Raw genomic sequence first — 18486 nt, forward strand, 5'->3', positions numbered from 1 at the left:
TCTGATCCTGTCCAATTTGATCCTATTTAAATATGTAGTATTTTACAAAAAAAATTTATCAACTTTCATGTACTTTGAAAGATTCTGTTCAAAAAAAGAAAGTTAATACAACATAGAATCTATTATGTATTAGTATTACAATCTATTGATTAATCTCTTTTAATGGTTGTTCCAAAACCTTTTTACTTTTGTATTATGTAAGCACTGTACATAAATAACTCTTATATATTTTAATAAATTGTAAATAATTAATGTAAAAATTTAATTAAATGATGTTCCTAAATTAGGAATAGTCAATGTATATAATTATTTACACATAAATTTGTTAAGTATACTTAAGAAATAGAACTTGGTTTATGCTCTTTCTTCTCAATTGCATGTTTTTATCAGCAGCTTAATGGAAAAAACTACCAATCTCAATTTTCAAATTAAGGTTAGAATTTATTGAGTAATAAATTAAAAAAAATTATACGTTCATAGAAATAATTTTTAAATCTCTCCTCACTAAATATTACAAGCTTTTAATTTGGTTATGTTTATTGTTTTTTAGCCATGTATATATGGTCTAAAGTTTTAAAGAAAAATGTGTAAGAACAATATCATTTCAATGTTAATTCAAATAATGTTGATATTGGCGTTACACTATGCGCATAGAAGGTGTGAGTTAAATAGGTTTGCCATTAATGCTCATACTTGTATTTATTTGTTTTTATATTTTTATTTTAAAAATATGTTTAGTTATTTTATATCTTTCCAACTTGTATTTGTGATTATCAATATTTTTACTGTGATATTTATTGTTACTGTGAAATTAAATTGTAAGATATAACATGTATAGTGACTTTTTTTTTTTACTTTCCTCTGCTTAGGATCAAGCCTTCTTACACCGTGAATTACATTGATATGTTACATATTGGAAGAAGGAGTGTAAAAAAAAAGAAAGAAAAAAAGTTTAACTACCCACACTTTGTTGTTGATATTGATTTTTTAATTATTGATAATTTTCAGTCACTTTTTTGTTGTAAACATTAAATATTCTAAAAAATAATGTTTAATTTTTTTTTTTTAACTTTCTCCATTATACCATAAACAATTATTTATTTGTATCAAACTTTATATATTTTAATGTTTTTTTGTTTTTTTTTTTAAAGAAATCAATTTTTTATTAACTGTTCCTTGAAAACATCAATTGAAAAATTTACGAAGTTAATTAAATTTTTTATTCACTTCTCACTTTTTAGAACAGTAAATATATTCTGGGAACCTTAATATTCACACCGAAATGAGTCTGAAGAGAATATAGAAAGAAGTACGAATCTCTCAAGAACGACTGGCTTAATGAATTTTCATTATAGATACAACAAATTATTGGAAATAATTTACTATAACTTCTATTCTCTTCACACTTGTGATTATAAAGGGTTTTACAGATAATTAAATTAATGTGCGAAATCCATATTAACTTTAATATTGCCTTCAAGGGGCATGGCCTAATAAAGCCTTAAAGGACGGATGGAAAACCAGTTAAAGATACATTCCTGTTGCCTTCTACTGTTCGTTTACAGTAATATCTGTTGGGGTGATATTCAGACAAGGGCGAGGAAACGTTTAAGTACGAACGCAACTCCCCCTAAATACTAATAAACTGTAAACTTCATTGAAAGATCTGAAAATTTGTTATTAGGTCTATACAGAATCTTTTGTTCTTATAAAAATCTTTTATGTAAAGAAAGTAATATTATTAATCTGTCGTGAGGGATTGTTGATAAACCTTAACAATTTATTTCATTATAGCTTTGAGTATGTGTGTAAAAAAAATTTATTGTAATTAGATTTTTTCTTTGGATAGCAAATTCTGTTAAATTGATTTATTTATTTGATTTTTTTAGTTTATGTGTATATTTATATGCATATGTATGTTCACATATATGCTATTCATAGAACAAGTTTGTTTGTTTTTTTATTTGTCATAAACCAAGACTAAATGTATATAAATAAAAATTTTTTCAAATATAGAATGCAATGTCTTACAAAAATCAATAAATATGCTTTACAAATGCCAGATTCATTTAAATTAATAAGACACCATAATTATTGGTAAGGTTGCTTTCATCAATGAGTAAAATATTGTTAGCAAAAATAATCATATAACTATCAAATCCTAACTTTTCAAGGGAGACAGCATTTGCATCATATTGAGTTTTATTTTAATTTTTTTAATATCACTTACTAGCAAGTGATATACCATCAAAGAGAAAGAAGTAATAATTAATTCCACCTTTTTGAAGATGGCAGATGTTACTAAGGTGTTCTATTTACTACTCCTGGTTATATATATTCGTAATTTCAATAATTATGACAATTTAAAAATATAATTTATAACAAAAGAGGAAGAATAATTTAAAGTTACTGAACTGAGGTTGAAACAGGATATTTTAATATAAGAAGATACGATATGAGATATATGATGGACTCTGCGATTGGACAACATGGTAGAGGAAGGATGCCAGGAAATGCAATGGTAGGAAGGGTAATAGCCACTTCAAATATTTTTAAAATTGGGAAATAGAGGTGTCTCTAAGTTTCTGAAGAAATTCAATAAATTAAGAAATTTAATTTCCTTCAAAATCTCTTAATCTAAATAGTTTTCAATTTATCATAATAAAATTAATTCACAACATAGCAGTTGAATCAGAATCAAATTCGACTATTATATCAAATTTCAACAAGTACTTATGATGCATATGTCTTCATAAAACATGTTAAAAGCCTAACTCTCTTAATCCATGTAAATAGTTAATTTTTCATAACAAAACTAATTTACATCTCACTGCTTAAAATATAATTAAATTTATATTTATTTTAAGTTTCTAAAGGATCTTTAAATTTTGAATGTTAAAATAATATTTCGACTAACTGCATAAAAACAGCAGTATAAACCAGGAAATGTAGACAATAATAGTTCCAATTAGTACTGTTAGATGCCAGCACCATCCAAACACTCATTTCTAAAGTCCAAATATAGTTTTAAAAAAATTTAATAATAGTTCGCCCAGCTGACTGAAGATAGCAGCACCAATCAAGAAAGGTAGGAAATAGTAGTTCCGATAACCACCGGCAGAGACCAGCACCATTCAAAGAGCCATTTCCGAAGTCTAGGAAAATATTAATTTAGTATTAGGATATTAGGAACTTACAAGAGCTCAACAAGTCTGTCTGATGATATGATTGTGTTGGAACACAATTATGTTCCAACACAAGTTTTAACCATCTGATCCGATCAGTTGAGCTCCTGCAAGTTCCTAATATCCTAATACAAAGTAAAAATTTTCTTGCCAGACTTTGGAAATGGCTTTTGGATGGTGCTGGCCTCTTGCGGCGGTTAATGGAACTACTATTCCTATCTTTCTTGATTGGTGCTGCTCTCTTTATGCAGTTAGTCAAACTAATATTAAAAATATTTTCAATCTATATTTGGACTTCGGAAATGGCTGTTTGGATGGTGCTGGCCTCTAGCAGTACTAATCAGAACTAGTATTTTCTACATTTCATGTTTTGTGCTACTGTCTTTAGACAGTTAGTTAAACTATTATTTCAACATCCTTCAGTTTCATTTTATGAAATATTTTATTGTTTTTTGATCGGAGTTAAAACGATGTATAATTTTTCAGTTATATTACTCAGTACTTATTGTGCTTGATTGATTGTTCATTCCTTTGTGCTCCTATTGACTTAATAAACTGGAGATAAAATATGATATAGTAATATAACAACTGAATATATTATTTAAAATACATTTTAGTTTGACTTTGACTAATGTTGTGACCAAATATTGTAATAATTAATTCCGTAATCTGATAAACCATAGTGTATCTATCTGTCATAGTTGTTAGCATGTTATTATTTATTCTACAGAGGTATAAATAATACCATTATTGTCTACATACGCCAGCTCAGGCACTTTTGTCTGAAAATTATATATAAATAATAGGATTTTTATTTTAATATAATTTTCTTATCACTTAATTTTTACATAATGTTTATCTTACCTTATTGTAGTAATGTTCTTAGTTATTTATTAAAAATCTTTTTAGCTTTAGTGAAGCTCTGCAAAGTGGGGCGAAACATCAGACATTAGAAAGTTAAAAAACTATTTGTTCTTTGTTGACTGCAACCCTGACCATCTTCTTATATTTTTTTTCTTTATTTTTATTTTTTTATGTTAAAGTACTTAAGATACAATCTTAAAAAATTCAACTCTACAATTCTTTTATTTTAATTACCATTTACAGTTGGGCCAGTATAGGTTCCTTTTGAACCCCTAACTGCTGTAACAATTATGATAAAATAATTTCACCTCTTTATGAGTGTGTCTTTCATTGTTAAATCTTTGATGTATGGTCATTAGGGCTTAAGTCGAAAATATGAATTTTTCAGGAGGGCAAAAACAAAGTTCAAAACATTATGTAATATCTAATTATTGATATTTTTGTAATTGTTATTTTTATAAAACAATATAGTAGTAAGTCTATCTGAAGCATAAATACCTTTTTATCAACCGGTAGCTCTAATTTAGTGATATAATAGGACATAATCTTTAAATGCTCAAAAAGTGACATAAGCTCTTGGATGACCGCACATCAAAGATCAGTTAGAAACGTCAAATAAGTAAGAATTTAAGTATAAGTTGTAAATTAGTAGGAATTTGATAATAAAACAGTCATTTAAATTATATCTTTATTTGCATTAGATTAAGACAAAATCCTTAATTTTAAGGTCTAGAGTAAATTTGTTTTCAGCGACTGTGATAGATAGGTGTTTGGGAGCTCTGGTGGGCTTATTTTTGGGGTCCGGAGTGATTATTTTTTGGCCCTGGCTTGATATAATTTTAAGTTCTCGAGCAAATTTCTTTTTTGAGCCCGAGGCGGATTTGTTTTTGGAGGTTGGGGTGGATTTATTTTTTGCCAAAATATTTAGGAACATTTTCCCGCGTATCGTCATAACATTTAGTGAGGTTAATTTGTTGTGACAGTTCAGTCAAGGTAACATAGGTAATGCGAATGTTAGTCCACTTCTACTATTAACAACCACGCCAGACCTAGGACGACATTACTGCCAAGACAGTAAACCGGTCGTGGCGTATACATGTTATCACATTAACTATCGATAACGTGAGACAGTTACAGTCATAACAATTCTCCAGGAGCGGGTATTTGTCGAGTAAAACAGGTATTTTCAAGGCATAGAGCGGGTAATTTTAGGTCGGGATTATCGGAAGCACTGGTTGTCAGATAGTAGAGTTAAATAGTCCAAAAAGTATAAGGAGCCCTAAGTAATGTCGGTTGTAAACATCAAAAATATAATAAATATAGACGTTTGTAAGTTAGAAGTGAACGGGGAGTAAAGTACATCTAAAAAGTGTCGTGTATTTACAACCTACACTTCAACTAAAGGGGAAAGAAACAAGCATGCAGGGACAGAAATTTTCCCCCTAAACAGGCGCTTAATATTTGTAAACCAAAGATAAATATTCGGGTCTCTTCCGGAAATCGACGAACACTCTCGCCAAGCAATATTAGTTTGCAGCCTTTATTGGAGGACCTAAATTTCATTAAGAAAAGCTAAGGTGTGTTTAAAGCAGACTTCACAAACAGTTCCATTTCAGTGCTCACTTTTATTAACGCTCCTTTAAGCTTTTCTTTGATAAGAAGCAATAGTTCTTTAGTTATTCCTATAGATAAGACGCATAAATAAAACAAAAATATAGTTAAGGTAAGGTATGAAGCTTTACCTTTATGTGCATTTTAAGGAATCTTTAACTTCTCCCTGAGGAACATTCATAAATAGGACCTTAATAGTAAATTTTCTTCAGAGGCAATTGGCATCTATTGTGGTACCATCCATAGCAAGGGCAGTTAGGCTCATGTTCATCAATCTAAGATATGTGGGCTGCACTGGTTCCAATCCGGTCTGGGGGTTGACTTTTTTTCATTAAGTGTCAGTCCCACAAAATGAAAAACCTGACCCCCCACCATGTTTAGAATATGTTGGTAGTATAGGGCTTGAATGGAAGAATTAGGCCAACGAAAAAGGGAAAAAAAAAGTTTATCAATATTATTGTGTCCCATCACCAAGTCTAAATTTGTCAAAAAAGAAATTTCCTCCAACAATAGGCAATACCTGTATTGATTTAATATTCACCAGCAATCTCAATATATCCTGTAGTCCATTTATATCCTAATTCATCAAATATAAATAAAATTGACTCAATTTTTTTTTTTTTTTATTTCTTTGTTTTCAGTAATGATTATACATACTCATCAAAAATGACATATTCATAATATTATAGTCAACCCTCTTCTTTTTTTTTTTATCTTATATCATAATAAATTTTATGAAATACTTTTTGGATTGTTAACTAGATTTTAAAACTTGAGCACTGTATAACTTTTTCTGCAAATTAGACCATTTTGCTGAATTGTGGATACTTAACTTATATATTATATAATGCTTCCACTAAACTCATTTTACTAAAGTTTCATGAAAAAATTAGTGAGAACTAAGAAAAACCATTTCTGACAAATAACAAGCTTATTCATTCTTACATGCATAAAAAAAAGTTAAAAAATCCTTTTATTTTCCAAAAATGATTCACATTTTGTTATCACACACAGAACAGAAAATTATTTAAATTAATAAAGGGTACATGGGAAAAAAACTCAGTACCATTTTATATTTTTTGTTATATTCAATAAAATAGAGTAACCTACCTTAATCTCTTCCAGTTTTCTTTACAAGGTCAAGGACTATACTAATTTTATTAAATGAATAGTTGTACAGAAAGCTTTCAATAAGCTTTAACAAATGGCAGTGACAATTAAAATTACCTTCATTTTCTCCAGCATCCATCGAACAATAAAACACACAATGATTGGATCATTAAGAAAAACTAGTTTTTGTTAATAAACTGTATTTAATCTAAGCGGGAATTAAGTATCTTACAAAATTTGGAAATAAATAATATGTAAAAATAAACAATAGGGAATGGATTTAACTAAAATTAAAATTTATTCATCTCAAGCCAGAGAATGTAAAACAAAATATAAGGTAAACATTACCTTCCTTTTTGAAATATAATTCATGTACAAAAAATATAAAATTTCTTATAATTTACATTAATAGATTTATCAATACTGTCTGTAGTTTCCATAATATCCACCCTGCCCAGGAGGTTTCTGGTAACTGTAAGGTCCCCCTTGGCTGCTGTACATAGCAGGTTGATAAGGCTGGTTGGCGTTGTATGGAGGGAACGATTTATCAACAGGAGCTCCACCCATATATCCTTGTGGTTCCTGTTCAGAGTTATAATATGTCCCAGGAACTGTTTTATAATCATTCTGTGTTCCAGTGTAAGTTCCACTTTCGTAAGTATTTGGGAAACCACTGACCCTTGAGGCAGCAGAATAGGGGTCTTGACTCACACCATGAGACCACTGTTTGTTTCCTAACCATTCGTTATTCCCACCCATTTCAGGACCACCAGCCCATGGACCTTCTTTAAAATGAGGATTATCAACTTGACCAGGGTAGTTATGTTGTACAGGAGGAACAAAAGATTCAGAAGATTGAAGATTTGGAGGCTCAGCAACTGAATACACATAGTCATTTTTAGATGGTTGGAGTGGGTTTTGAACAGTGTATGATGCAGTTTTGAAATCAGAATTGAAAGGTTTTGTTAGAGAATGTGTAGGAGGTGTAACTGATGGTTTTACTGGATTACTAAAACTGTGGCGAGATGATGTACTATTCTCGTCTAAAATATCTAGAGGCAAATTCAATCTTATTTCAGTTTTCCTTTCATCTTCCCTCTTTTTTAACTTTTCACTGACAGACTTATAAACATCTTCAACACTGTAATCATCATCATCTTCATCATGATCACTATCTGAAGCAAAATGTTTGGATAAAACCTTTTCTTCAGCAACAGGATTTGTACCACCAGTTCTTGATGAAAAAGGAGATAATCTGCCATCTCTTATATTTCTACTGAGTATGCTATCAGCTTTTGTATCACTCACAGATGACTGCTGCGTTAAGCCAACAGCAACATACTGTCTAAGTTTTTCAACTCTCTGAGGATCCTTACTTTCCAAGTCTTTAAGTAATGCTATTAAATTTTGTTGTTCATCTCTACTGAGAGACTTAAATTTAATTAAACGCTCTTTGAGATCTTCATCAGAAACTAAATCATCACCATCTTTTTCCTTCACTTTTTCTGGTATATCATGTTTATTGTTAGGCGCAGAAACATTTGTAACAGATGGTTCGATTTTTGTATTTGCAACAGTATCAAACAGCTTAGTTGCACCAGGTATGTTTAAGATGGGTGCAGTTGTAGATGTAAGTTGAACAAGGGAAGCAGGAATCTGTGGGAGAGTGACCGCATTGACAACTTCTGAGGGAATATTTTCAACAGGAACAACTGCTGGTGAAACTAAAGTTTTTTGAGCAGAAGCAATAAGATTTCCAAGGAGTTCATTTATGTGTGAATTGGCAGTGGATTTCTGAATGTTTAATTGGGATATAAAAGCAGTAGATGACTGATTTAGATTGGCATTTGAAGATGTAGCGATGCCAACAACAGCATTTATCAGTTCTTCAAGTTCCTGTTGAGAAACATCAGTCCTGCCCTGAGCAACTAGAGCCTCAGCTATTTGCTGGGCTACAGCCATTTTGTTTACCATACCCACACCAGCAACTTTTACAGGTTCAGGTTGTATTATTGCAGGAGGTACTACTGCAGGAGTGGGTGGTGCTGCCTGTTTGGGTTTTGGCGGATAAGCTGCAAGCATACTTTCAATTGTGTTAATCACAGAGCGGCATGAATTTACTAAATATCTTACAACAACTCCAGCAATGAGCTGTCCTCTTATCTTTTCTTTGACAGTCTCAAAAAATATATGGATCTCCTCATCATGAAGTAAAGTCATTGATTCCTTATTTTTAGATTTCTCCATAGATAAAGCTTTGGATAAGAGTTCTAAAGCCTTTGGTCCTAGGGAACCAAGCTGTTGTTCCAGAACAGAAAGCATTCTCAGGCAATGCACTATAGGAGGAGCAGCATCCCACGCATGCTTTACTTTTCCAGGTTGGGAGTGGGACATGCGATTTTCTTGTTCCCACGGGGAAGGTGATCTTCTTACAGGCGATTTCCTCTCTTGTGAGGGAGACCTTTGTTTATGAGGAGCTTTAATATCAGAACCAGTGAGAGCTTTCCAAGTATTTTTAATGTCATCAACTGTAATATCTTTTTGACTTTCAGGTGTTGGAGGCGATATATCTTGCAGGTCACTACTTGGTCCTTTCTCTTCTTCTGGAAGCAAACTTTTTAGTTCTTCTTTCTTTGCTATCAGCTCATCTTCATGAAGCTTTTTCATTCGTTCATCCCAAAAAATAATCCATTCTGGTTTAAAATCATATGAATTAGGATCTTTACCTGATTGCTGGATCTCTTTATATCGCCTGTTCCAGAAATTTTTCCATTCCTCTGAGTATTGTGGATGCTTCTCTGGGCGTTCTCTGAAATACTTGAGTTTATTGTCCATTTCTACCTCCAAATCATGCAACTTAGATCTATAGCTTTCCATTTTAGATTTATAATCATTTTGTAATTTTTTCCTTTTTATTTCAGGAGATTTTTCATGCCTGCCTTTGGGAGGTGGGCTTATCCTTTTTCTATAACATAAAAAAAGATAACAAATTATCGATTACGTAAATATCCACAAAATAGTGAATGATATTGCTCTAGAAACAATACCTGTCCCTTTCTGAAGAGTATGATCTTCTATGCCTATCTCTTTCCATTCTTTTGATTTTATCTCTTGAATCATACCTATAAAAAAAAGTTTTAATTTTTAAATAAATTTGTAAAAACCACAATTTTATAACTGATATATTTTTAACAGAAAGTGTAAAAGAAAGCTCATGAGCAATTTTTCGAAAGATGATATATCCATAAAGAAAAAAACAATAACAATATAGAATAAGACTTCAGTACATATATAAATAAATTAATAAAAATAAAATTTTATTGGAATGCTTTTTTTAAGTATGAAGAATAAGTTGGCCATTCTTATTCTCGACGTGGAGAATAAGAATGGCCAACTCATACATTAGGATTTAAATGTGGTGTCTTACTCCATTTATTTATGAAAATTTTAATTAAAAGATGAATTTATTGCAATTAATATTTTATTGTTATCAATAACTGTTAGATCAGATACATTGTGGAGTCCTGTTGTTTATTCTTATTTTCGCCAAATCCATCTCTCTTTCCCTCTCCTGAAGCCTTCTAAGGTTGAAATGGGGTGGGTCTATTACAGTTTTTTATTTATATACAATAGCTCTGGACTCTTTCAGGGGTCTCACCCTCTAAGAGAACGCTTAGTACAGTTTCCCTCAGCATTCTCGCCCTTACTGCCTCAAAGCCGAGGTTCAATAAAACTAACAGATACAAAAAATACACTTCACTTAGTAATTTTCACATTATCAAAGTACGATAGCTTACCTTAGCCTATCACGATCCTTTTCCCTTGATAGCGACCGCTTTGCCCTTGGAAATGACCTAAGCCTGTCACCATCATCCCTAGATCCACGAGTGTAGATAGAATCACGGTAATAACGTTGCCTAGATCTTGACCTGCTTGATCTGCTTCGATGTCTATCTCTCCTAAAAAGAATATTACTGTAAGAAAATGCAACAGTAAACATGAATTAACTTCTGCTACAAATTAATTTATTAGTTAGAAAAATCATAAGGACTAGTAGTTTAGAAAAAAAATTACAATATTTTATTAAAATTCTTTAAATATAATTGGAAAAAAAATATCTGACTAGATCTACTTTACCATCAAATCAAAGAAAGCTTTAGTTATTAACTTTTAATAATTTCAAATCATAAATTATTTTATTATATTAAATTATATGATAATGAAATCTTTTTTAATTTGATTTCATTCTTATGACAACTTAGTTGTTTGATAATAATAATCAAACAACTGAGTTGTCATATTTGTTTCAATCTGATAGCCCTACAAAGTGGAGCCAAACATTGGTAAACAATAATAGTTTTTTTCTACTTATTTGATACCTTTATTGACCGCCACCCGGACTACCTTCCTACAGTAAGTATTTAGGTTAGGTTTAGACATGCTACTAGTGTATTTATCTATGGCTCAGTTGGAAATTTGTTATCATATGCATTATGATAGGTATGATCATTATTCACTGTATGATTCAATGTAATGTAAACCCCACAGTTGGGTGATAAAAAACACTACTTTTTGGAATCGACGCTACACAGTTGAAAAAGCTGGAGGACCCAGACTCACCTTCTTAAAAGCAGAAGAGTATTACAATGAAAATACTTTCATTAAATCTGAAATTAATAAATTTAATACAAGATAAGTATAGGTATGAGTTTATTTATTTTTCCATGAAAATAAATTCTGATTCGATATTGATCTCACAGGCTCAATTTCACTAGAGTTTAAATATTGTTTTGGATCCTTTCCATTTCTGTAACCCCATAAAATTTATATAAACAGGAATATGGTCCGGGAGCGATTAAAGAAATAATTTCTTTGATCAAACCCAGACCATCTTCCTTTTTTTATTATTAAACGTGGTAAATCATCGATCTACCAATAAAATTTATAGATATATCAATTTTTTCCATTTTTTTTTTCATTCTGAGCCCATGGTTCCTTTAATAGATTATATAATTCCTCATCTATAACAAGAATTTGTTTGCTGAGATACTATTTCCTAATGATCCATTTTTTTTTTTTTGTATTTTAATATAACCATTACTTAATTCTGGCAGAATGGTAAAATGCACAGTGCAAGCACACACCAGCCCGTCAGATTCATGTCACAATAAACCTTTTATTTATGTTTTTTTTTCCACTCTATAATGCCTTCTACAACTTTATATGTTAGATATGAATATTTTTGACTTTCCTTATTAATTAAAGGAACTTCAAAGGAATCCATTTTGATAATTCAATATTAAAGCCCTGTCAGACTATTTCGATTAGGATATCAATAATTTTATAATTAATAAATAAATGCTTAAATTATGTAATTTAAGAAGTATAAAACTTAAACCTTGAGTTTTGAACATTAATTTAATTTCAAAACTCGCACCTATAAGGAGGTGTTCTTCTCCTTTCAATAGAACGTCCTCTTCTTCTCATTGGCGATCGCATTCTCCCTCTGCCCCTGGACCTAGATCTGGATCTGGAACGTATTAGTGACCTGGATCGGTGACGCATTATTCTTGATGAGTCCGATGCAGAAGAAATTGATGACATGGATCGTACTTCAATAGGCTCATTGTTTGCTAAAAAACAAAGATTTAATTCTCGTATGCAGTTCTATCTTAAGTTATTCAAGCAATATGAAATGTCCTTAATATTAATAATGATAATAATAAATTAGAAATATACAAATGTAACAAAAAAACTTATAAATCAGTCAAATGATTTTTCAAATGCAATCACATAATTAAACTAATTTAGGGAGAATCTATAGACTAAATTTAATGTAAGAATGCAAGACCATTCCAAAAAAGGTTATAGAACCAATAAAAAACAGATTATTTCACAATAACTAGTAATTTATCTATTACTAGATTAATATTAAGTAAAATTAATAAATTGTTTACAATAAATATGTGATTCAGCTAATGTGGTAGTATCTTGTTCTTCACCATTTTTGTTTGTTGGTTCATTATAGTTTAAACTAATCTCCCCACTTATTATCATTCAAATATTTGAAATATAAATATTTTCATTGGAAGAAGATAGTTGACCGTATAAAGTAGATTGTATGAAGATAGTCCAGGTAGCGGTTAATAAAGGTATAAAAATAGTAAAAGAAAATTATTTATTGTTAACCAATGTTTCGCCCCACCTTGCAGGGCTTCGTCAGGACTGTCTGATTGAATGATGGTAAAACAATTTCAAATAATTTTATATTCAAGTTCATCGTTTAATTACTTAATAGAGCAGGTATGCTTGAAAATGCCACATTACTTACAAAAAACATTCAGATAAGAAAAAATATGTGTAGATATAATAACAAAATTTTCCAATATTTGAAATTTAATCTTATTTATTGGTTGGAAAATAATTCTGAAGTTACCTATCTAATACCTAAACAGTGTAGCCTTTGCATAGGCCTTTTGAATAATAATAACAATAATAAAGGCTTAACAAACCAGAAGGTTTAGTACCGATACCACCAATCACAAATCCGTACAGTAACGCCCATCCAAACCCAAATCTATCAGATCAGTCTTAATCCTCCCACCTACGCTTCAGTTTACACTTGATTCAATGTTTTAATACATTTAAAATAAACTGAGATTAGGTTCATCACCACATAAAATAGTCCTGGAATATTCCCTTGTAGCAATATATTCTTTAGCTTTTCCCAAAACGGTTATCACTATATTACATTTTAACTACTTTGATCAAGTCGTTACAATTGTATACCAATAGTTACAGGTATAAACATATATCATCATTATGTAGCTTCTTAATTTAGTAAATTTTCTGGCTTCATTAAACAAAAGATATCGGAAGCATGTTCCACAAAGATTTTATTTATAGTAAAAACATTAAAATATGCAAAATTCACTCAAAGAAGGCTTCTTTTCACTTCTAGTTAATAAAATGAAACAACAACAATACTCACAAGGAACAAATATAACTTCATCATCATCATCTTTATTGTCATCATGAGGTTGTTGGTTCGGATGATCAGGTGCTTTGTTCCTACCAAGAGATCTTTCTGGTTTTCCAATACTAAAACTAAGCTTCCCAGAAAACTTATCTTGATTCGCCACATGGTTGTTTTTATCTCCTATTCTTTTTTGTGCTGGGAATGTTTTAGGCACATCATTCCTTAAAAAACCAATTAGGGTTTGAAAGCCACCCCTAAACATTTTAATACAAATACAAGTCATTTAATTACCTATCATAACCACGGTTACTTTCTTCAAAATCATCTGGCTTCCTGTTCTTAATTGAATTTAATATTTCATCTTCTGGAATAGAAAAAAAAAAACAGCAGTGAAAAAAATAAAACATTGATAGCAATGAAATTAAATAAAAGATAAAAAAACAACTAATTTTACCAGCAATTTTCGAATATTCCTTTATTTTTTCTGGGGTGCAGTACTGAATAAAAGTAGTCGATGGTGTTTCCCTAGAAAAAAAAAATTGAGAAATATCAGTTATAACTAAAAACCAGTCCTTTAAAAATTGTTTAATTGTGTTACGATCATTTCCAATACTTTTCAGCATTGGTCAAAATAAACATGGCTGTTGCTACTTAACATACTACATCCAAATAAAAAGAATAGATATATTTTAACTTAACTGCTAGTAAACTATCAACACATGTGTTGTATGTGACATAAAGAACAGTTCATTTTTATTCATGGAATTATTTTTTAGAGAGAGGGGAGAAGGAAAATGGGTTTCCTCTGAATTAAAAAGATAATTTTTATTGTTCTAATATAAATTTATGTTTTAAATACCCTTCCCCATCATTATCAATGCCACAAGTACAGATATCAGATCATAAGTACCTAATTACATCAACAATTTTAAATAAAAAAAAAGAACTGTATACACTTTCCAGTACAAACTTCTGGAATTTAAAATGGTTTATTTATATAACATATATGATAGATATTTTTATATCTATAGAGATGATGTCAATAATTAAAATATTGAGTTGCTGCTATGAACAAAATATTGACATCAGTATATACATAACAATGATAATGAATTTATTATTCCAAAATGGAAATTATTCTATTAAATGTTATAAGTTCATATGAAAAGGAGGGTGTAATTACTACACTTGAGCTATGATTAAATTTTAGATGGATAAGAGTTAGAAGGTTTAAGATTTGTATTATAATCTTAAATTAATAATTATTTACAGATCATTTCCTTATTAAATTGAATTATTTTAGGTTTAAATCCATTTCAACATGATTTAAATATTTTGTGATAAGTGTTAAAATAATTTTTGTAATATTTGAATTTAAAGATCATAAATTCCTCAAGATGATGACAAGAGGAAGTCCAATGCTTGCCGCCTTTGTGAGGGTGGTTAGGAAGAGCAGTATATATATGCAAACTAAAATACACATAAGACTAAAATTATCATCTGTCCAACCAGACTAACCAGACCTTTCTTATTAAAGAAAAGGAAGTTCCTAATGATTTGTTTTTTAACATAAATTTATATCTTAATGGTAAAATTAAAACTAATAGTTATATGCTTCAATTGACATGTGATGTTGACATATGAAATAAAACTATTGTCGGATGGATTCACTTTTAATTTAAATTTCCCACTAATAATTAAAATAGTATTTGGTGTTATGGAGACTGGCTAGCAGCCAGGAGTTAAAGTTTAAATATTACCAAAAATATATCAATTTTAAGAAAAGAACAAACATATGACAATAAAAAGATAAAATTACCTGAAATGCTCCTTTTCATCAATTTGACGAAGGATTTCATATTTCTGCTGGGAAAAAGTTTCAGTGACAGCCGAAGTTGGTTTTAGACGCCCATAATGCTTCTCAATTTGTTCAGCTATTTTTGAAACTGCCATTCCAACCCCTTTGCGATTCTCTCTGGTTTTCGGTATTAAATTGATAACGTTTCCAGCTGTTCTAAAGAAGCAGCTCTAAACAACAATAATAATAATAATAATACAATTAATGTATATACAATAAATAAATTTAATATCTAGACAACAATATAACTGAAAGAGGAACATTCTAAACTAAATAAAAATGTTAGATAGACTTTTTGTTTAGTTTAATAAATATAAATATTATACCTTCTACAAGTTGCAATGGAGTTTTTTTTTAATAACTTTTATAACTTCATTTCATTTCAACCATTTTTTAAATATTTCATTATGTTCCAAAGGTAGTGATAAGATAATCATCTATGTTTAACTTAGTTAATAATTACCTTTCCTTTATTATAAATATTCTTTAACAACTAATATTTCTTATACGTATAATTTTGATTTTATGAACTAATTCATATTTACTATTTGAATTATTCAATAATTATAAAATAATAAATTTTTAAGGGTGGCCTCGCAGATACTATACTCTCACATAATCAATTGTTAACAATCTTAAATAAATCAATAATTTTCATTGTCTGAGAATCTATGATTAATCCCCGTTAGAGCTTGAGGGGTAGAAGAAAAAGTTACTTCCAATTATAAAAAAAAGTAAACAACAGCTTTGCTTATTGTGTTTTATTAAATAATTATTAATAATTTTGATATCCTTATTTCATTTCAACCATTGCTTTTTATTTACGAGGGGTAAGGATCTCAGTCCAGGTCCACCTACAATTTTTCAACAGATGAACCACCAGAAAAACAGAAAAAATTGCTCTTTACTAAAAGATTTAGAAGCAGAGGCTGGTGTGATTGTAACAGACAGTAAAGATGCTAATCATAACAGCAGAGAATACAACACAGAATAAAAGGTGGAGATTATTGATGATAAGGAAGAAATTGTGGAAAATAAACAATTATTGCTATGGAAAATTCCTCTATGTCTCAAGAAATTTGGTTTACCTCCCTTTCCCACAACAACAGACTGTGAGGATAAATGTTGTGGATTATTCTGGAATCAAAGATATTACTCCTTCTGATAACTTTGATAAGCTTTAAAAGAAAAATCTTTCCTAATAAAAAATGAGAAAATCTTATTTATGTAAAAATAATAAATTTTCATTGTTAATAACTTTTCTTTAAATTAATTTTGTATAATAAATAATTAACATTTAATACTTCCTAGTAAATAGATAAGTTTCTTAATATGTATATTGTTTTATTTATTTATATTTTTTAAAACCTTAATTCTATTTCACTATTTTAGAAATTAAATTGAAAATATTTTAAGAAAATATTCAAGATGGTTCACAAAATTAATACATTATTATTATTCAAAACATTTTATTAGGTTGTGATTATAAAAATTTAAATTTGAGAAGCCCTTGGGACTGTATGTCAGCACTTATAACAAAACAAATTTTGGGTTAATGTAATCATAAACAATAATAATGTTTAACTTCGTTAACAATCACTTTTCCTATATTATAAATATTCGTTTATCACTATTACTTCTTAGGTACATCATTTTGATTTTTTCTTTAAGTAATTAATCTTAACTATTTAAATTATTCAATAATTATAAGATCATAAATTTTTAAGGGGATCGTTGCAGATATATTTCTATTCTAATTCTATATATCCAAAATACTAAATATTTATATAAATATTGATATTTGTGATGCCACAACCTGATGGCTCAACAATGAAAATCCTTTCTGAGAGATAAATATTATATGAAACGAATATTAATACAAATTATCACTAAAACAATTATAAAAACTTACTATGTATCTTAAAGCATGGTTATGACTTGTTAAATGAACCATAACACTCCTAGGATCCCCTTTCTTCTCACAAAGTAAACAGATGTATTTCGGTTCGACGCCTTCCTCAGAGCTCACCTGAATATGAAACACATTTCATCAGTAAATTATAAAATTAATAAAAACAAAACAAATAACTTAATGATGATACATACCAATTCAACGATGTATTCAATTCCAATAAGTGGACCTCCACTATAATTATCCAATGTGTCTTGAATTTGGCATTTACTCTCAACCATATCTTCCATGCCAGGAGGTACAGGTTCACCAGGACGAATTGTATTAGACCATAATTCATCTAAAATAATACATTTATTCATGAAACAAGCAAATTTGGTATAAATACAGTTTCTATTTGGCAGGAAAAGAAATATATAGTATTTCCCACAGAATCAATTTCAGATAAACTGATCGTAAGCTATAACATAATTTTAATAATAATAATCATTGTTATTAATATATTAATTTTAAAAAAATTGTTAAGTGGGGAAAATTACTAAAGGGAATATTGTTTTTATGGCCCTCATTCATCGAGAATTCTTTGTAGATTAGGGACAAAATGGATCGATAAGAATTATAATAAACATTATAAATTAATAAATAATACATATTTCTTTCATGAGTCATTCTTAAAACTTATTTACATGTATCTGGAACTATTCTAGAAATTGTATAAAAATTAAAAATCAAAAGGAAGAGGAAATATTTCCAAAATAGTTTTGTAATAAAATTTTGATATAATATTAAAAGACCCCCCCCCCAAAAAAAAGTATTAATATATATATGTACCTCTACTGATTCCCTCTTTTTTATTATTGTTTCTCGATCTCTCCTCCTGCTCATTTTCTTCAATATTTTTATTTTTGAAAGCTGGAAAAAGAATTGAATAAACTTATTTAATACATGTATAAAGGAAATAAACTAT

General features: G+C 29.4%; 1 protein-coding gene across 1 annotated transcript; it reads right to left on the reverse strand.

The window, feature by feature from the left end:
* Positions 1-7045: 7045 nt before the first annotated feature.
* LOC106686716 (uncharacterized protein CG7065) lies at positions 7046-18447 on the reverse strand. The gene is made up of 11 exons (XM_067051814.1): positions 18351-18447; positions 17714-17859; positions 17520-17636; positions 15569-15777; positions 14204-14274; positions 14041-14113; positions 13762-13970; positions 12208-12403; positions 10568-10729; positions 9818-9892; positions 7046-9735 (listed from the first exon to the last, which is right to left on the reverse strand). Exons 2-11 carry the CDS (start codon positions 17807-17809, stop codon positions 7188-7190), a joined length of 3756 nt encoding a protein of 1251 aa, XP_066907915.1. The 5' UTR covers positions 17810-17859; positions 18351-18447; the 3' UTR covers positions 7046-7187.
* Positions 18448-18486: the final 39 nt, after the last annotated feature.

The sequence above is a fragment of the Halyomorpha halys genome, unplaced genomic scaffold, assembly GCF_000696795.3.
Source record: "Halyomorpha halys isolate HHAL.00 unplaced genomic scaffold, Hhal_1.1 Scaffold864.1, whole genome shotgun sequence".
NCBI classification, from domain to species: Eukaryota; Metazoa; Arthropoda; class Insecta; order Hemiptera; family Pentatomidae; genus Halyomorpha; species Halyomorpha halys.